General features: G+C 41.5%; 1 protein-coding gene across 4 annotated transcripts in view; it reads left to right on the forward strand.

Annotated features, from left to right (window-relative positions):
* Positions 1-17,031, forward strand: part of PARVA (parvin alpha) — an 89,443-nt gene that overhangs the window by 43,946 nt on the left and 28,466 nt on the right. For all 4 annotated transcript variants that reach the window (XM_065592224.1, XM_005311025.5, XM_042858917.2 and 1 more), the window contains exons 2-5: positions 12,511-12,600; positions 12,700-12,770; positions 13,913-14,015; positions 16,649-16,789. In XM_065592224.1, the coding sequence (XP_065448296.1) occupies positions 12,594-12,600; positions 12,700-12,770; positions 13,913-14,015; positions 16,649-16,789 (322 nt within the window). In that variant the 5' untranslated portion in view covers positions 12,511-12,593. The remainder of the gene's footprint in view (positions 1-12,510; positions 12,601-12,699; positions 12,771-13,912; positions 14,016-16,648; positions 16,790-17,031) is intronic.

Raw genomic sequence — 17,031 nt, forward strand, 5'->3', positions numbered from 1 at the left:
ACAGTGGAAGACAATTTTGTAGTTTGTTCATTTTAAATGTTATTCTGGGTCTAAAATATTTCTACAATATGAGATATTAACTAGGGCATGATTCTAGACCCACTGATGGTCAATGCAAGTGTTACTATTAACTTCAGTGAGTGCAGGATCAGGCTCTTAGTAATATCTGAACCAATGTGAAATAAACTTCAGAGTCTGAATTTCTACATGGGGATAAATTGTTTAGTTTAGTCAAAAGCATGTTTCAAATTAGGATTTTCAGATGGGTTGTGTGGAAAAGAGTACTTTAGTTTTTTGTATTATTTTCACTTTACTAAATATTTCTTAATACGAATAGCTGTAAGTAATTGTTGTTTTCAATCCACAAGCCCTTTTGGTACATAATGCAGTTTAAATAAGCTGCTATTGAAATTAAATCAATATTTATGGCTTTAACATCTGCAGGTTGAAAATTATGTTCGGAAACCTCTGAATTTGTGTTAATGCTGTACAGGAAAATCCATTTAAGATTATTTACTCAGATTTTAATGTTCATCCAATGCAAAGTGGCAAAACTTTGAATCTGCACTAGAGTTACTATGAGTCTCAATATTCTGGATGTTGAAAAAAGTAGCTGGATGTTGAGGAGTGTGAGTGAAGTACATTTAACAGACAGTATGTTGTAGGGAGCTATTTCTAGTGCTATAGCCCTGCTGGATGGTAGCAAGTGATTGTATGAGCTACTTCTTGTTCAAAGTATCTTGGAAAGAACAACAGCAAAGTATGTGCGGTTCACAAGACAGTTTATTCCTATAATGCTGTTGCTGATATTGTGTACCACTTGTTTTCTAATTTAACAACATGCTAATACTGTACTCAAACGAATAACACCAGTACACCACTTCCTTGGGAAGAGGCAACTGGAAGCTAGAGCAGGCGGTTGGGTTTAGAAAGAAATTACTGCAGATTGGGAATGCACAAGAGGATGTATGAAGGGTTTATGAAGAGCGATTCATAGGGCATGATGAAAATTCCCAGAGCTGAGATGTAGGAGGTAGGATGGTCTTGTGATTATGGCATAGGACTGGGATGGGAATCAAGAGGTTTGGGTGCTATTTCTGTGTGACTACAGGCAAGTCACTAGGGATAGATTTTTAAATGCCCAGCTTCCCTTCTATGAGTACAGATTATCTCCATAGAGAGGCTGAGTCTTGACCCAACTCAAAATGTATCTCTTAATCTCTTTGTGCATCACTTTCTCCCATCTGTAAAAGGGGCATAGTAATAATTTCCTACTTCCCTGGGATGTTGAAGCTAAATTAATTAACTTTGGTAAAGTGTGTTGAGAGGTTAAAATGGGAAGTGCTGGCTCATTCCCTCTATTAATTGAAGAGTAACTCAGTTTCCCCAGGCCAGGTCCTGGACTCTTGTATTGGTTTCCCAGCTGTACCACTTGCACCTTGCTCTGCCTCCAAGTTTTCTGAGAATATCTTCTTTTTAAATTTTCAGTTTAATTTTAAAAGCAAAGCATAAAAACCTTATTACTGATTGAAAAGAGTAACAATGGCCCAGACCAGTGGTTCTCAAATTATTACACATTGTGGGCCGCATATGCAGCCCACAGTGTGTTACGTGGGCTGCAGGGGCTGGGTGGCATGGCAGTGGCAACCTGGACCCTGACCCCAGACCCGTGCCATGCGAGCATGTCTGGCTGTCCGCCCCGGGCCTGCGGGGCCGACTGGGAGCCCTGGATCCCGTGGGGAGGGCTAGTTGCCATGACCCTGGGCCTCCACTCCTGCGGGATGGGCTGGCTGCCCTGACCATTGGCCCCTGCCCCCGCCAGGTGGGCCGGCTGCCCCAGACTCCAGGTCCCTGACTGTGCCGCGCCAGGCAGCCGGGAACCTGGCGAACCCTAGCACTTGGGCCGGCCTTTAGCACACAGCTGAGCTGGGCTGCAGCTGTGTGCTAATTGTGCCACATGCGGCCCGTGGGTTGAGAACTGCTGGCCCAGAGTCTCAGCTGTGGCTAGTACACATTAGGTATAGCTTAGGGTTACCATATGTCCTCTTTTTCCCAGATATGGCCAGCTTTTTGGCACTCAAACCCCCGTCCGGGGGGAATTGCCAAAAAGCCGAACATGTCCGGGAAAATGCCGCCCAGGCACTTCCCCTCCCGCGGCGGCTCTGCTCCTCCCCTGACTCTTCGGCTCTGTTTAAGAGCCGAGCTGCCCGAGCGCTATGGGCTTCAGGCAGCCCCCTTGCCTCCGGACCCCAGCCGCCGGCCAGGCACTTCCCCTCCCGGGATCCGGCGGCACAGGGTCCGGAGGCATGGGGGCTGCCCGAAGCCGGTAGCGCTGGGGCAGCTCGGCTCTTAAACAGAGCCAAAGAGTCAGGGGAGGAGCAGAGCCTCCGGCCGCGGCTGCTCTGCTCCTCCCCCGACTCTTCGGCTCTGTTTAAGAGCCGAGCGCTACCGGCTTCGGGCAGCCCCCATGCCTCTGGACCCTGCGCCGCCGGAGCCCGGGAGGGGAAGTGCCCGGCTGGGGGCGCAGGGTCCGGAGGCAAGGGGGCTGCCCGAAGCCCGAGCGCTACCGGCTTCACGGTTTGCCAGGCAGCCCCCAGATCCTGCGCCCCCGGCTGGGTGCTTCCCTTCCCGGGCTCCAGCTGCGCTGGGGAAGCGCCGGCCGGGGGCGCAGGATCTGGGGGCTGCCCGGCAAACCGTGAAGCCGGTAGCGCTCGGGCAACCCTTTTCGTGTGGCTGGGAGTGGGAGGGAGGAGAGGGCGGAGTTAGGGCGGGGAAGGTGCGGGGCTGGGGTGGGGAAACGGGCGGGGCCAGGGCCTGTGGAGGGTCCTCTTTTTTTATTTGTTAGATATGGTAATCCTAGTATAGCTGTGAAGGAGGGGGACACAAAAGATCTAGCTGCAGCTCCCTGATTTCTGGAGCTGGTTCTACAGCTGGGGCATAAATTAGAGAGCATTTTGGCTGTTCTAATCTATGTCATATGACTAGGGCCCTCAAGGGGCTTTCCACTAGCCAGGAATTGCCGGAGCCCTAATGTGCTCCTGCCATGCCCTTCCAATCCCTGAAATGCTCCTTAGCTTGTGGACTACAAGGATGGGAGCTATGCTGGATGAGAAATTTGTGCCAGGGAAATTCCCAGCTAATGAGATTCTAGCTCAGTTCTGACATGCTGCTTTCTCTTATGAGTTTTTACAAACTTTGGATTTCTTCACAAAGTGCACCAAAAAGGCAACTGAAAATGAGGCATTCTTGGCCTTGTCAGGTGTATAAAGCAATTGAGTCCTTAGTATAAGTATTTCTGTGTCATCATCTTTTAACACATGCTCCAACTTTTTTTACATTTTAAGTTACATACTTTCTGTATACTACTCTTAACAACATCTTGCACTAATGCAGCACCATTCATTAAAGGAACTGAATGCTCTAACTATACACACATTAACTGAGCCTCATGACACCACTGTGCCAAAGGTAAGTAGTATTATGCCTCTTCTGCGGAAGAGTAAAGATGTCCAAAGCTGCAAAGAAGAATAGAGCCCAGAATACCCGACTCCCTGTACTGTTCTAACCACTAGGCAGCATGGCCTCTCAACAATGAAGCTACAGTAATAATTGCTTATAATCTGTCTGGTTTATCAACATGCAGGTTTCCAATGGCTTTCCTATCTAAAACACTGTCAAGGTTTCTGGGCCTTAAAATGAACATACTTTGATAGAAACTATATGTTATCTCTCTCACATTAAAACATGTAGACATGTACTTTTCTTGTAAATTACAAAATAGAATCCTAAAGTCTAGTTGATTCAGAAAGTGTTAATGGATTATAGAACCTGCTGGCTGTAAGAAAATAAAAAATCAAATTGGGAATTCCTGAAGCACTTAGGCTATGTAAATAAGAATAAATGGTAGTGGCAGTGAGGTGGAAGAGAAGTCACCAGTTGCCTGAACTAAGAATTTTGAAACAGGAACTAACTTGTTAGGCAGGATCTCACATTGAATTACCCTGAGAAGGATGAGAAGGAAGAGACCAATACATATATTCTTCCCGTCAGCACACGGCAGTTAATTCAGTATCTTCAAACATAGTGGCTTGTCTGAGATCATGATTCCCAAACTGTAGGTCCTGACTCTCCAGAGAATTGTAGAGAGCAGGCAGGTCATAGGAGATTACACAAAAATATTACATTTTACAAAAATTAAATGCATGTAAAGTGATTTTTAAAACTTGATTCACAGTGTAAGTCCACTAATCGGTGCCCATTTAAGGGGATCATATTGCTGAAACGTGAGACCCCAGTTAGATGTTCAACTAGACGAAGGATGAGTGAAGGATATGAGCATGTGTAGCAGGCTACTAATAATAAATCACACCTGTCTGCTGTATCCTTCTCTGTTCTAATCTCTCCAGGTCACATTGATCTTATCTTCCTTTCTGTTTGAGACTCCTCCAGTTTGGTATCATCCACCTGTTTTATCATGGTTAACTTTATACCAAAGAAATCAGAAAGGAGAAGAACTTGAAGACCCTCATGGCAGAAAAGTGTGTTTGTTTTGTTCCCATTGGTTGTAAAAATATCTGGAAGTTCTACATAACTCCTGGTCTTCTGTCAAGAAGACGTTTCTTGAACACCACCAGATGTTTGTCCATTATGATAGAAGCAGCTCCAGGAGCTGCAATTTCAGAACTACAGTCCTTTTGTTTTGTGCAAACACTATGTATTTGTCTTGGAAAAGGAGCTTTAGTTCCCTTGCAAATGTAACATATATGCAATCATTTCCCTAAATCCATTTGAAAAAAAAGTGAGGCAGATGATGGGAATATAGTAGGGTTAACATTACTTTTTCTCTTTCAGAAAACGAGGCTTGTGTACACAAGGAGAAATGAGCAATAGATTCAGCAAATCATTGTCACGCTACTAGTAGAACAAATGTGTGCCCTTACATTCCTGAGAACTATTTTTGTGATTTCTCTGAGGAATAGACAGAACTTTTTGAACTGAAAAAGATTTTTTGGAACAAATCTTTGGTTTTGTCTTTTCTGCATGAACGCTTCTTGTTGATGTTGGATAAATTGCTTGGTAATTCAGAGAACATTAGGGGAAAATCAATCCCATATAATAAACTCTCTCCCCGCCCCCTCCCAATTTAACTCAGTTTTTGGAAACCAAATAGTGTAAGTGTAATGAACTGGTTGCCTTCTATTGGCTGCTCCTGACTCTGTTTATGACTCTATACTGCAGGCGGCTACCTGAGATTTTCTTTTAGCTCAAGTGGTAGAAGCCTATGCTTTTGGGGAGCGGATGTGAGTTCTATCATTGCTGTCACCATGAAGTTCTGAGTGGATGTGGCGTGCAGCATAGTGAGAACTATAAGTCCTACTTGGCAATAGATTTGTCTCGATTATGACATTAATTTTTCATGCAGTGGTATCACTAGCAGACCAAATAATAACTTACATCTGTCCCCTGCCACTGCTGAATTGCGTAAGAGCCAACAAGGCATTAAAAATTGAGGCTATTTCCAGGAGCTTCCATCTAGACCAGACACTTTATTAGTCATGGTATGTTCTGATAGAAATCTGGAGAAGTCGTAAAATTTCTGATTGGTACTATTTGTCCTTCGGGGCGGGAGGGGGGGAATTAAAAAGTAATTTGGATTCTTATCTACCTGTCTTCCCTACCCCACCTCACGTTTTTTTCAAGCATATTGAAAACCCGTACATGAGATGACATGATTTAATAGATGTGTTGAGAGACTCCAAAGGAATGAATGGAATCATTGGCACCTACATTAGATTGACACTGCATCATTTCTTACCTGTTATAAATCACAAGGGAATGCTGAGAAGGGTCCTTTATCCCAAACAGAAATTTGGAAGCATGCAAAGTTTAGTGGGGCTGAGTGTCACATGGTTAAGGAAAAGTACAAGTGATTTTGTAAGGAGTCCTTTGATCCTTCATAAGTTCTCTTATTCATGATGTCTAATCTGTGTTTTTTCTATTTATTGCATGGGGGAAGTCAGATACCATCAAACAAAGTATTTAAGTACCACTGAATAGCTTTAGACATCTAAGAAAAGTTCAATTAATTTGTACTATATACAAGAGAATTAAATTGTAGGATTCCCTCCCCCCACCACCCACATGTCTTTTCTGCTAGGTTTTGTTTAATGGAGAAATTAAACATCCAAAGAAAATGGATCCTTTTTAGAGAGTGGTTATTAATGCAGGAACATTAAAGTGAGACACGTTGTAGCCCAGTTTGCATATTTACTTTTACAAATGGTTGGCTTGGAGTCAGCAGTTAATGGAATGAGAATGATATTCCTCTGCAGATCATTTCCTGAAAAACATTTTCAACTGCAAGTATATCTCTGCTTTTCTTCCCTCATTTGTTATGTCTCTGAGAATGAATGGGGAGTAACATTTACAACTTAAGGTTTATGTTCTGAAAACACTTTTGACCATGATCCCCATATAAAAAGGCCCCTTTGTGTATGCTTATGTTGTTTTCTGCTGTGAATATCAAATTTCTGGTGGATGCCATGTCATACTCTGCAAACATGTAAACATCTACATATTCACTGCATCATTTCAGTAATGATGGGATAGGCCCTCACTTGATGTAAATCAGTGAACCCTCATAGACTTCAATGGAGCTATGTTGATTTACACCAGATGAGGATGTGACCCAGACTGTTTATCACTTGTTAGTCTTCAACAAAAAACATTAAAACTGCATTCTTAGTGCCTGATCCATCAAAGACTTTGAAGTCAATGGAATGGCTCAGATAAGTAAAGCTGTTCCCATGCACAGGTGTTTACAGGATCGAGCCCCTAGGGCCATAGATGCTCCCCAGAAAACCTGCACATCAGCAGGGAGAATAGGAGGGCAAAGTGAGCCATTTAATTTTGGCTCTCCTGAAAACTTTGGGGATTTTCCGGGGATGGTTTTCTCACCCTTCTCTCCCTTTGTTAATTTAAGAGTGGAGAAGGTTTTTAAAAAAGAAACTATGAGAAAGTGGGGGGAAACCAAGTTTTTTACTTTTACTGTTTTTCAACTGGAAAAAAAATCAGAAAACAGTGAGAAAATAGGTTTCCCTCCCATTTTCTCCTACTTTCTTACTTTTTTCCAAACCAAAAAAGAGAGGAAAAGGGGATAAGGAGGAAACTCCAAAAATGGAAAACAAAATGTTTTTGGTTTCCAAAAACCAAAACAAAATGACATTTTAAGTTGAAATGAAACTAACATTTTCATTTTGATTTATTTACATCTTTCCCATGAAAAGCTGAAATTACTTGACTGGTTTTCTGACCATCTCTAGTTTAAGGACGGAGCTTAGGGCACAGGGTATATATTTGGTACATATGTGTTGCAACCCTGTGTGTATGCAACCCTGAGTCTGGCAGTGGCAACTGTGCAGCTAACTGTTTTTGAATTATTTCTACAACAAGCAAGAATAGTTTGAGATAGGCATGCTGCATATGAAGCCCATAACCATCCTGAGTATGAATGAACTCTGACAGTGTTGCCAACGCTCATGATTACTACTGGGGTATTTTTTCGTAAAGCCCCAGTTCCTGGAATCATGTGAAGGCAGCCGAATCTCAGCTTTTGTCAAGGAAATAAAAGTACATTTCTAGCCCTCATAATTATAAAGGGAAGCTTGAAAATGTGAACCCTAAAAGCTCAAACCCTAGAGAGCAAATAAAAAGAACCCCAATTTTATTTTTTTTTAAGATAAATAAAACACCCTCATGATTGTTTGGGACCTGACCTATGATTTTGAACATTGAGGTTGGCAATGTTGTACTAACCCTTCCAACTTTAGCTCTTCGAACATTAGAGTCCAAACCTACTCCCAGCGAAGTCAGTGGCACACTCCCAGAATCCAGCCTTTGTTCTTGTGACACTTGATTTAATTTTGTAAGTGCAGAATCAGTAACACTGGAAAGAAAGAGCTGCAGCATACAGAGGAGAACACTTTTAATGCTACCTCATGACATATTTGTTCTGTGATTCTTTTGTAGCATGTACTGTATATCAAACCACAGAGAGCATATCAAATGACATCGCATTTCTGAGCTCAGTTATATTATATTGTAAGAGAAGTTTGACTACAAGTCTGAATACCATAAAACCCTTCATACTAAACAGAACAGTCTAATACTTTCGACAGAGAAAATAAATACATAAAACTCCAAATGAAACTGTCTAATAAATGCTGTGTGGAGCAACAGGGTGCATGTATTAGAGGAATTAAGCCAATTTAAACTGTGCGGGGAGTACTCCACTTTCATATGTGCTCATCAGCTTCCACTGATTTCAATGGCAGTTGGATACATGCATCAAAGAGTAAAATTTGGCTCATAGCACTCACGTGGATTTGTTAACATAGGTTTATGACCTTCTAATGCTAGATTTTCTAAACTGTTAAGAACTCTATCCAGCTGTAAATAGCTGCGATGGCTGCTGTTGATCTAAGCCATTGAGCTCCACAGCTCTGGGGCCAAAATCACTGTGGGCATAATTGGATGCAACTGATTGGCCACTGATATCTGTAGAGCAGTGCCTACTTACTCTAGCAATGAATTTGGCATATGGGGGATAATCAGAAGTCTGAGGAGGAAACTATCCATTCCTTAGCAGGAGTTTTAACTGGGAATTGCAAACTGTCAGTATGAGAAGAGATTTCTCTGGGCCAAGTGTAACTCCACCGACTTCAGTGATCTCACAGCAGCAGTATATTCAACCGTGACCTCCACCCAGCACAATGACCATATAAGCAACTTTGTGAATATAGGGACTGAATCTCCTCCTAGTTACACAAGCATAAAACTGGCATAAATCCATTGAAGTCGGTAAAGTTACTCCTGATTTTACATTAATGTAACTGAGAGGAGAATTAGCCTAGATCCTTGGCTGCAGTTGGGCAGCAATCAGCACAGCAAGAGGAGGCAGCGTTGTCGATGTACATTTTGCACTCATGCCCTGATGCTGCTCCAATGACTCAGCCAGTCTTCAATATAAAATAGCAGAGCCTGGTGGATGTGTTCTACTTTAGCCCAGCTGTCAAAGATCCCATTCTGGCATCTGGGGATTGCTGCAAAGCAGGATGCCTTAGTTATGGTCTCTTTTCTTCAGCCAGGCCTCCTTTGCCATGGGACTGGGAGGAGTGGGTGCAGAAATCTTCCAGTGGTCAGATCCAGTGGCTTTAGAGCAGTGTTGCACCACTAGGGTGGCATAACTCAGCTATTTTGTGTCAGAGAATCAGGTCTGTGTATTTAAGAATGTAATAAAAATCTTTACACTTTAAAAAAAACAAAAACCTCACTGTTCATAAGCAGCATCTCATTTCTAAACCCCAGTCTCTCCTCTGGTTTAATTTCTTCCTCACAATACTACAGGACATTGGGCTAATTTATGTCTCATTCACTTGTGAAATGTCACTATTAAATCACAAAAGTTCCCTCAAACCTGTGTGCCTCTGTTTTTATTAAAGTGCTAGAGCTACTTTAGTGATTCTTTATGAAAATTAATTAAAACACATAAATTAATAAAATACAATTTTAAAATGGTCTCCTCCGTTGAAATATTATGTGGTATGCAAAGCCATAACCTAAATCGAATTCTTGTGTTGAACTATAATCTCCTAAACATATAGTAGTGGTCTGTAATGGAAATTCTTAGAAACCCCATTGCTATATTATGCAATACATTTCGCTCTCAGCACACACAACGTGACAGGATATGTACTTTTTTGAATGGTCATTTCAATATTAATTCTATATGTTTGTGTATGTGTGTGCGCACAAAATAAGGAGTAACTTCATTGTCATTGAAATTACACTTGTGTATAACCAATACAAGTGAGAGACGAGTCACATTTCATGTGCAGGTATACACTGTAGCCTCAAGATTGCAAATTTACAACATATCTGAGTAATTTTAGCATGTGAATAGTGTCATTGAGTTCAATGGGATTACTCACTTGTATATGCAGGATCAGTGCCTATCAGTGAAATCCTGTCTTTATTGAAGTTAATTACCAAACCTTACAGATTTTATTCATAATTAAATTGGTTAGACATCAGCCATATGACTAACATTAGCTGGGGTTTTTTGTTTGTTTGAGTGGGGGTTGCTCTTACCTTCCTGAGACTCTGATACCAGATTTTATTCACTATACTCTCTTATCAGAATGTATGTGAATAAAGTTTTCTACCTAGAAAACAGTGTGCTGAAATCCTTCATGGGCATAAAGATTTCAGTACACAGAGGTCTCTGTGTGGAAGTCTTATATTCACTGACGTTTTTATGCCCATAAAGACCTTAGAACATAAAAATCAAATGGGATAATAAAATCAATAGTGATTGTCTCCAGGGGGACATGAGCAGTTAAAAAAAACAATTGCCTTTATGTATAAACAATTACTGAGATTGTGCATGCTGTGTCAAAATCAGCCTTGGTGTAATTCTTCTAAATTCAGTGGAGTCACGTGAGAAATTAGATTGCTCCGTTGTTCTCAGCCTTCAGTTTCGGACAATATCCAATAATCCAAAGAACTATTATTGTCAGCATTATTTTACTGTTAAAATAGCCACTCAGAGCCACTCTATATGTCTGTAAAATATAACACACACACACACACACACAAGCAGGGTAAGAGTATGGAGTAAAGTTACTAATTTAATATCAAAGATGTCTGCTTCTTCTAAGTTCCTTTTGTGCACTTTAGTGTAATAAGCATTGCAACAGTCATCATTGCTATAGTCTTAATAGTATCGTCCTATGTGTACAGTACCATTCCTCCAAAGGGTCCCAAAACATTTCCCAAATGATAGAGCAATAATAATACTTGCACTTCATAAATGTTTTCAAATCAATGCTCACAATCTCCCTGTGAAGTCAGTAGGTAAGTATTATTAGCCCCATTGTACCCAGGAAGTTGAAGCAGAGAGGTGAAATTATTTGCCCAAGGCCACAGACCCACTGCAGGGCTGGGAGTAGAATTTGGGACCTCTTGACTGTTGTCTGTCTCTCCTCTTCCTCCTCCTCCCCCCCCCACACAGCTTTTTTTGAAACTGAACTGACCACAGCTGGAATGTGCCACCTCTGAAGTGGAAGATGGCAACTCTGTCTGCGAACATAAATTCTACACATTGGTTTAGGACAGGGATTGGCAACTTTTGGCACACAGCCTACCAGGGTAAGCACCCTGGTGAGCTGAGCCGGTTTGTTTACCTGCCGTGTCCGCAGGTTCGGCCGATTGCGGCTCCCACTCGGCCCGTGCTGCTTCCTGCAGCCCCCACTGGCCTAGGACGGTGAACCGCAGCCAGTGGGAGTTGCGACCGGCCGAACCTGAGGATGCGCAGGTAAACAAACCAGCCCGGCCCGCCAGGGTGCTTACTGGTGGGTCGCGAGCCAAAGGTTGCCGATCCCTGGTTTAGGACGAGGAATACTGTGTCCAGTTGAAACTTCAGGAGGAATTTAGGCAGGTAGAATTAAGTTAGCCAGATTAAACTCTGGCCAGGAGGACCGGGTAACAACCTGTTCTTGTGAAAGTGCATTGGAAAGTTAATGACCACAGGTGCTGATGACTTTGTTACTTCTCATCCAAAAGACAGTGGGCCTAGTTCTTGAATCTAATCTGATTTGCAGTGGTCCCCAGGAGCTAAGCAGACCTAAATCTGGCTGATTCAGCAAGTGGATGATTCCTTCAGCGTTGAAGGAATACTCCAGTGGATTCGGATTGTTATAGTGCTCCTTTATGATCTCTGTGCCCTGGCATAGGAGCATGTATGGGGAAAAGGGGATCTTGACATGAGCATTGTGGCAACCTGGTGATCTCTGGCTGGTAAAACTGCCCCTAGAGGTATGTTGGCAACAGACCTGTTCAAAACTGTGCTGGTGAACAGGCCATCCCTAGGACCGGGGCTGCAAAGGGGTCATTTGCTGTTTCTACCCCAGTTGTGTCCAGTGCTCTTCGGGTACATCTCAGAAACTGGGCCAACACCTTTAGTAGCACAGTGTTGGGGCACTGGATCAGTACTGATTCAGGGAGAAAAGTGCCATCCCCCATTTCTTAATGCACTGTGAGTGTACCTTCAGGAGCACCCTGTCCTGATTCTGCTTCATCATCAGACTGGAAAAGAGCACAGATCAAAGTAGTGTAGCTGATGGAAATGATTATTTCACTTAGCCCAAATGGTTTGTTAGTGTTAAGTACCAGTTCGTTAACCATAAGAAATGTAAGCTGATCCTTTTCAAACTTGACAAGGAGTGAACCTGATCCTGCAAACTGACCTCAGTGTAATTACTCATGTTAGAACTACTCATGTGAGTAAGGTTTTGTTGGATTGTGCCTCTTATTTTTGTTGCCCTGAGGCTTAGGCAATGGGTTCATGTTCTTACAAATAAATTAATATAATTAAAGAAGCTGTTAACAGGAGAGAAATAGTAAGTAAAAGTGGACTGAAATTTGACCAAGCTATTCTTTTTCATTTTCTAGTGTCTGAACTACAGGAAGAAGGAATAAATGCCATTAATTTACCTCTCAGTCCAATTCCATTTGAACTAGATCCTGAGGACACGATGCTGGGTAATTCACAATAATTTTACATCTTAACATAAGAGCCTGATGTAAACTATAATGTTATAAATGTATAATTTTTGTAATAACTTTTTTTTAAACTCATAGAGGAAAATGAAGTCCGAACAATGATTGATCCAAATTCAAGAAGTGACCCCAAATTACAAGAGCTAATAAAGGTAATGGAAAGCATGCACACACTTTCAGATTTCACTGTAAAAAGAAAGCTAAACTATTTTTTTCCTTTGACCTGACTTCTTTCATCTGAACACTTCAGAATACTGTACGAGCAATTAACAGCGCACATGTGATATTCTGGGGTTCAATCCAAACCAGTGAGGGCTTCTGTCACCACCTGCCCCGTATCTCTGGGTGCCTAAATGCTTTGCTGCTGTGGCTTGCAGCCCTGACACCAACAGCCAGTAGACAAATGCAGGAGACCAAGCAGGCAGTTTTGTGGAAATTTGGGACTGGGAGTGTGTTGGGGCCACCCTGCAAGTAGTAACCCAGGTTGGTAGATGCCAGGGTGGGACTGCTTTGTTGTAGGCAGGTTGCTGGGGTCAAAGTACTAAACCAGGACTTCACAGTACACAGACACTCAGGGAAGTGTCTGCTGGCTGTTGGTGTCTGGGCTGTGAGCACTCAGTGCCACAGGGCAGGTGGTGACACAAGTTCTTGCTGATTTGGGTTGAACCTCAAAATGCGACAGCACATGTTCTAATTCAGTAGGTAAAGTATCAATTTTTAGATGAGGTACAAAGCGGTTAAGTGATTTACCCAATGGTACAAAGCTAGTAGCTAGGATAGAACCCAGGAGTCTAGGATAGAACCCAGGAGTCCTGAATCCCAATCCCCCTCTAATCATAAGACTGCTCTGATTTCCTCTGTAGCTTCTTTCTCTATCTTATACCAGGAGCATCAGTAGGTAGCTTTTTTAGAGGCTGACTTCAGTAACTTTCTCCTCCCACTAGGGGCCTGGTACAAATCCCATTGAAATCAATGAAAAGGCATTGGCCTAAAAGGGCTTGCATTAGTCCCATACTCAGAGCTCTGTGCTACCCTGACCCTTCCTTCCAAGAAGGGTTAGATCAATATCTTCTCTGTGTCATGCACTCAATCACCATTGGTGTAACCAGCAAAAATTTCTTATCCCCTTCTATGCCTGAGTCTCTCCTATTTGCTCCTGTTGGAACTCCACAACAGTTGCCATTGCAGCACTGGTGCTCTTTGCTGAGTGTTTGCTGTCGTTGTATAAAATGACATGTTTTACATTGTAAATACACAATGCAGAATCCTGACAAATTTTGTGTTCCTCATATAGGTATTAATTGACTGGATTAATGATGTATTGGTAGGAGAAAGGATCATTGTGAAGGACCTTGCTGAAGACATGTATGATGGACAAGTATTACAGAAATTATTTGGTAAGAAACTATATATGTATATATATGCATGCTGTTGGTGCACTTTCAATAAGTGGGCCACTCATTCCTAGTTAGAAGAGGCTTGGTATCATTTTACATTTGTTGCACTAAAATGATATAAAAATAGCCCAGTGTTCTAAGACCCTTGAGCAATAGGCTGTATCCTGTAATATAGAGAAATCACAGTTTTCTCAACTACATTGTACTGTGTGTTACACTGTAGTTGATAAAAAGAATATAATGCATACCTGGGGTGCTGGAGGCAGGGTTCTAGTCTTGGCAGCAAATCTCTCTCCAATTAAATGTATTATCTGCAATGTATTATCTGCGTGTGTGCTGTAGAAACTCAACTATGTGACAAGTGGAAACCAAGTTTGAAAGCGAGGATATTTCCATTACAATGGTGGATGTTTTTAATCTGTGCTGGTTCCAGAGTTTAGTTTATTCAAATCTCAAAGTCCCTCTGGAAAGTTGAAGTTTCTATCTGATTTGAGGTCTGATTTAATGTTAGTGAGGTAATGATACCCAGTGGGCTGCAAACTGAGCTTCAACTGAGAAAGGGAGAAAGAAAAGACTATGAAAGCAGAGCTGGCATGTAACTTAGCTGTTGGCTTGGAACCCACTTTCTTGGTGATTACAGTAAAATCCAGTATCTGAAACTTATCTTGAAACATTTTATGAGCAGTTCTAATAATGGTCAGGCAGACCAGGTCCATAAAGAGATTTTGCCTCTATGAATGATTAAGAAATTGAGCACATTGTGATTCAATTAATATAGCTCTGTTCCTGTATTGGATCCATGTGGGCAGAGCCCCACTGACTTCTGTGCAACCCAAAAACATACATCAGACACAATCTAATTAATTTACTATAGATATTAATATTTCATTTACCTGGGCTTGATCCAGAGCCTGTTGAAGTCAAGAGGAATCCTTCCACCAACTTTAACGGGCTTTGGATCAGCCCTATGAAGATTTAAGGCCCGGATCTCCCAGTGCTCATGCAAGAGGCCCATTGACTTCATGTGGATCCTTTCAGGAGTGGGCTGTTAAGCTCCATGCCTTCTCCCATTGGAAGATTTGCCATTGACGTCAATGGACGCAAGTTAAACTCACAAACTGAATATTTCTTTTGTGAAACTAAACTGATGGGTGATTAAGTGTTTTATTTGTGGTGGTGGTATCAGGGTGGTTTTATTGCTAAATTATCTTTAACTGTTAATCAGTGGTTGGGAGGAGCCTGGCAGTTTAACAAAAACATTATCAAGCATTGTCTTTGCTAATAATGGTAATGGAGCCTGATTCTGCTCTCACTTACACCCGTGCAGTTCCACTGACATCAGTACAGTTATTCCTGAATTCGGACAATTGGGCCCATTGGATTTTTTCCCATTGCTTACTATCATTTTCAAAAGCACCTTCAATAAGTTTGTTTTGAAATTACGTCTCCATTGATAATACAATGTGAGAGTTTAGGATGAAACATTCAGAGCAATGACTGGGAGTCAGAAGCTCCTGGGTTATAATTTTTGCTCTTGGGCAAGCCACTTATTTTCTCTGTACTTAATTTCACTGTATCAGTTTCTAAAACTGTAAAATGTGGATAATTATACTTGCCTACTTCACAGGAATGTTGTGAGGATTAATCAATTAATGCTGATAAAGCAATTTGCACATGAAAAGAACTACAGCATAGGAGTGATAAATATTATTAATAGCAATATTTATCTTTTTTTTAAATAACAATTGCTTCTGACAAATTTCTGCTCAGTAAAAACTTTGCATTCAGATATTCCAGGATTGGAAATTATATTTATGGATGGAAATCATACAGTCATCTAAACCCTTATGCACATCCAAATTATTAGATAATTTCATAAATTATGGATGAAAGAACACTATTTAAATTAACCAATACATTTTGTTAAAATTGGGTTGATAAAATATCTTTAATCATCACTAAACTTGAAAATATATGTGTGCCATTTTCTCATTACACAGACCTACTGTGCATTAAATTAATTAAAGTCCTTGTCTATACACACGACTTGCAATAGTTTCCAAAATTAGTTTTAAAAATTGATTTACTTAAACCACTGCAAATCCCTGTATGGACTCACTTCCATTGGTTCACACCTGGCTTTTATTCATATTTCTTAAGGCAGTAATTCACTGCGGGAGAAGCTGTTGGTCTGGAGTGGACGAATCAAACCTTTTTAAGCATGATATTTGTCTCTATTGGGCTTGTTGCTCTGTAGCGCAATTCACTTCTGTGCAGAAGATCCCTCGTGGTAGAGCTGTGGAGGCAGCATCAGCATGTTTAACCCTGAGATATGCTCTAGAAGGAGTTGCATCCAACCCTTCACTACTTTAGACTAAAAAGTTAGGGGAAATAAGGGGAAAATGTGGGTGATATTGTTAGGATTCCAAAATGAGACTGGAAATCCCCTTAAGGGAAAAAGAGTATCCTTCGCTGAACAGGTTGAAAAATCAAGGGTTAATTTTAAAACTATGATGACTGATATCTTCCAAAAATCCATTGGAACAGAATGTCTTCACATATATTACTCATGGTACCTAGGATTAAGGAGTAGACTGGCTGCTGTTGTTTTTTTTCTTCCATTATCACTTCAGAGAAACTTGAGAGTGAAAAACTGAATGTTGCTGAAGTCACACAGTCTGAAATTGCTCAGAAGCAGAAGTTACAGACAGTTCTTGAAAAGATTAATGAAACCCTTAAACTTCCTCCAAGGAACATCAAGTGGACTGTTGACTGTGAGTTGCATGTTTCACAATGGAATGCTCGTTTGTTGATCGTATAGATAGTATAGTTCCCCACTGCAATTCATGAACATAGAATAGTAATTCCACCAATTCCTGCCCTTCCTGGTGGTAGCTGCACAGTATGGGGAGGATGAGAGTGAATTCAGCAACTTCTCTCTTCATTCTCTACTGATGCTCAACCTTTCAGAGCCAGATTTTCAAAACATGACATCTGTGCACTGAAATGTGCCTGC

Source organism: Chrysemys picta, chromosome 4, assembly GCF_011386835.1.
Source record: "Chrysemys picta bellii isolate R12L10 chromosome 4, ASM1138683v2, whole genome shotgun sequence".
NCBI classification, from domain to species: Eukaryota; Metazoa; Chordata; order Testudines; family Emydidae; genus Chrysemys; species Chrysemys picta.